At 42.3% G+C, this 636-nt stretch overlaps 1 protein-coding gene across 1 annotated transcript in view; it reads left to right on the top strand.

Moving 5' to 3' along the window:
* EXOC1 (exocyst complex component 1) overlaps positions 1 to 636 on the top strand; it is a 27346-nt gene that overhangs the window by 5976 nt on the left and 20734 nt on the right. The window contains exons 6-7 of the mRNA XM_010002522.1: positions 233 to 365; positions 558 to 634. Coding sequence (XP_010000824.1) covers positions 233 to 365; positions 558 to 634 — 210 coding nt within the window. The remainder of the gene's footprint in view (positions 1 to 232; positions 366 to 557; positions 635 to 636) is intronic.

Genomic DNA, 636 nt, shown 5'->3' with positions numbered 1-636 from the left:
CATGGCAGGCTAGCCTGTTTCTGGCTTATAGACAAGCATTGAAACAGGCTGCCCAGGGAAGTCACCCTCCCCTGGAGGTGTTTAAAAAAACATGTAGATGTAGCACTCAGGGACATGGTTTAATGCTGGACTTGGCAGTGCTGGGTTAGTGGTAAGACTCAGTGATCTTAAGGGTCATTTCCAACTTAAACGATTATATGATTCTGTGACAATATTATCTGATATTTTGTAGAATCACATGGATTTGGCTAAAGGTCATATAAAAGCCCTTCAGGAGGGAGACCTGACATCTTCTCGAGGCATTGAGGCCTGCACTAATGCAGCAGATGCCCTTCTGCAGTGCATGAATGTAGCTCTTCGTCCAGGTAATGCTTTTGCTAGACTAGTCTTAACATACAAAATCTATTATGCTACTGCCTTTATTTTATGTGTCTTTCCAAGTAGTTTCAGATTTTGTTCCTGTAGATTGAGAGAGTTGTGACCTTTGGTCCATTTGGTTCCCACATACAATAATTGCTATGTATTTTTTTACTCTCTGGAGTTCTGTTTCTTTTTAGGACATGACATGCTTCATGCAGTGAAACAGCAACAGCAGCGGTTTAGTGACTTGCGTGAGCAATTTGCACGGAGGCTTGC

This window comes from Chaetura pelagica, unplaced genomic scaffold (assembly GCF_000747805.2).
Source record: "Chaetura pelagica isolate M959 unplaced genomic scaffold, ChaPel_1.0 scaffold67, whole genome shotgun sequence".
NCBI lineage: Eukaryota > Metazoa > Chordata > Aves > Apodiformes > Apodidae > Chaetura > Chaetura pelagica.
The sequence above is the reverse complement of the archived record's forward strand: the minus strand, read 5'-3'. Positions and strand labels throughout refer to the sequence as shown.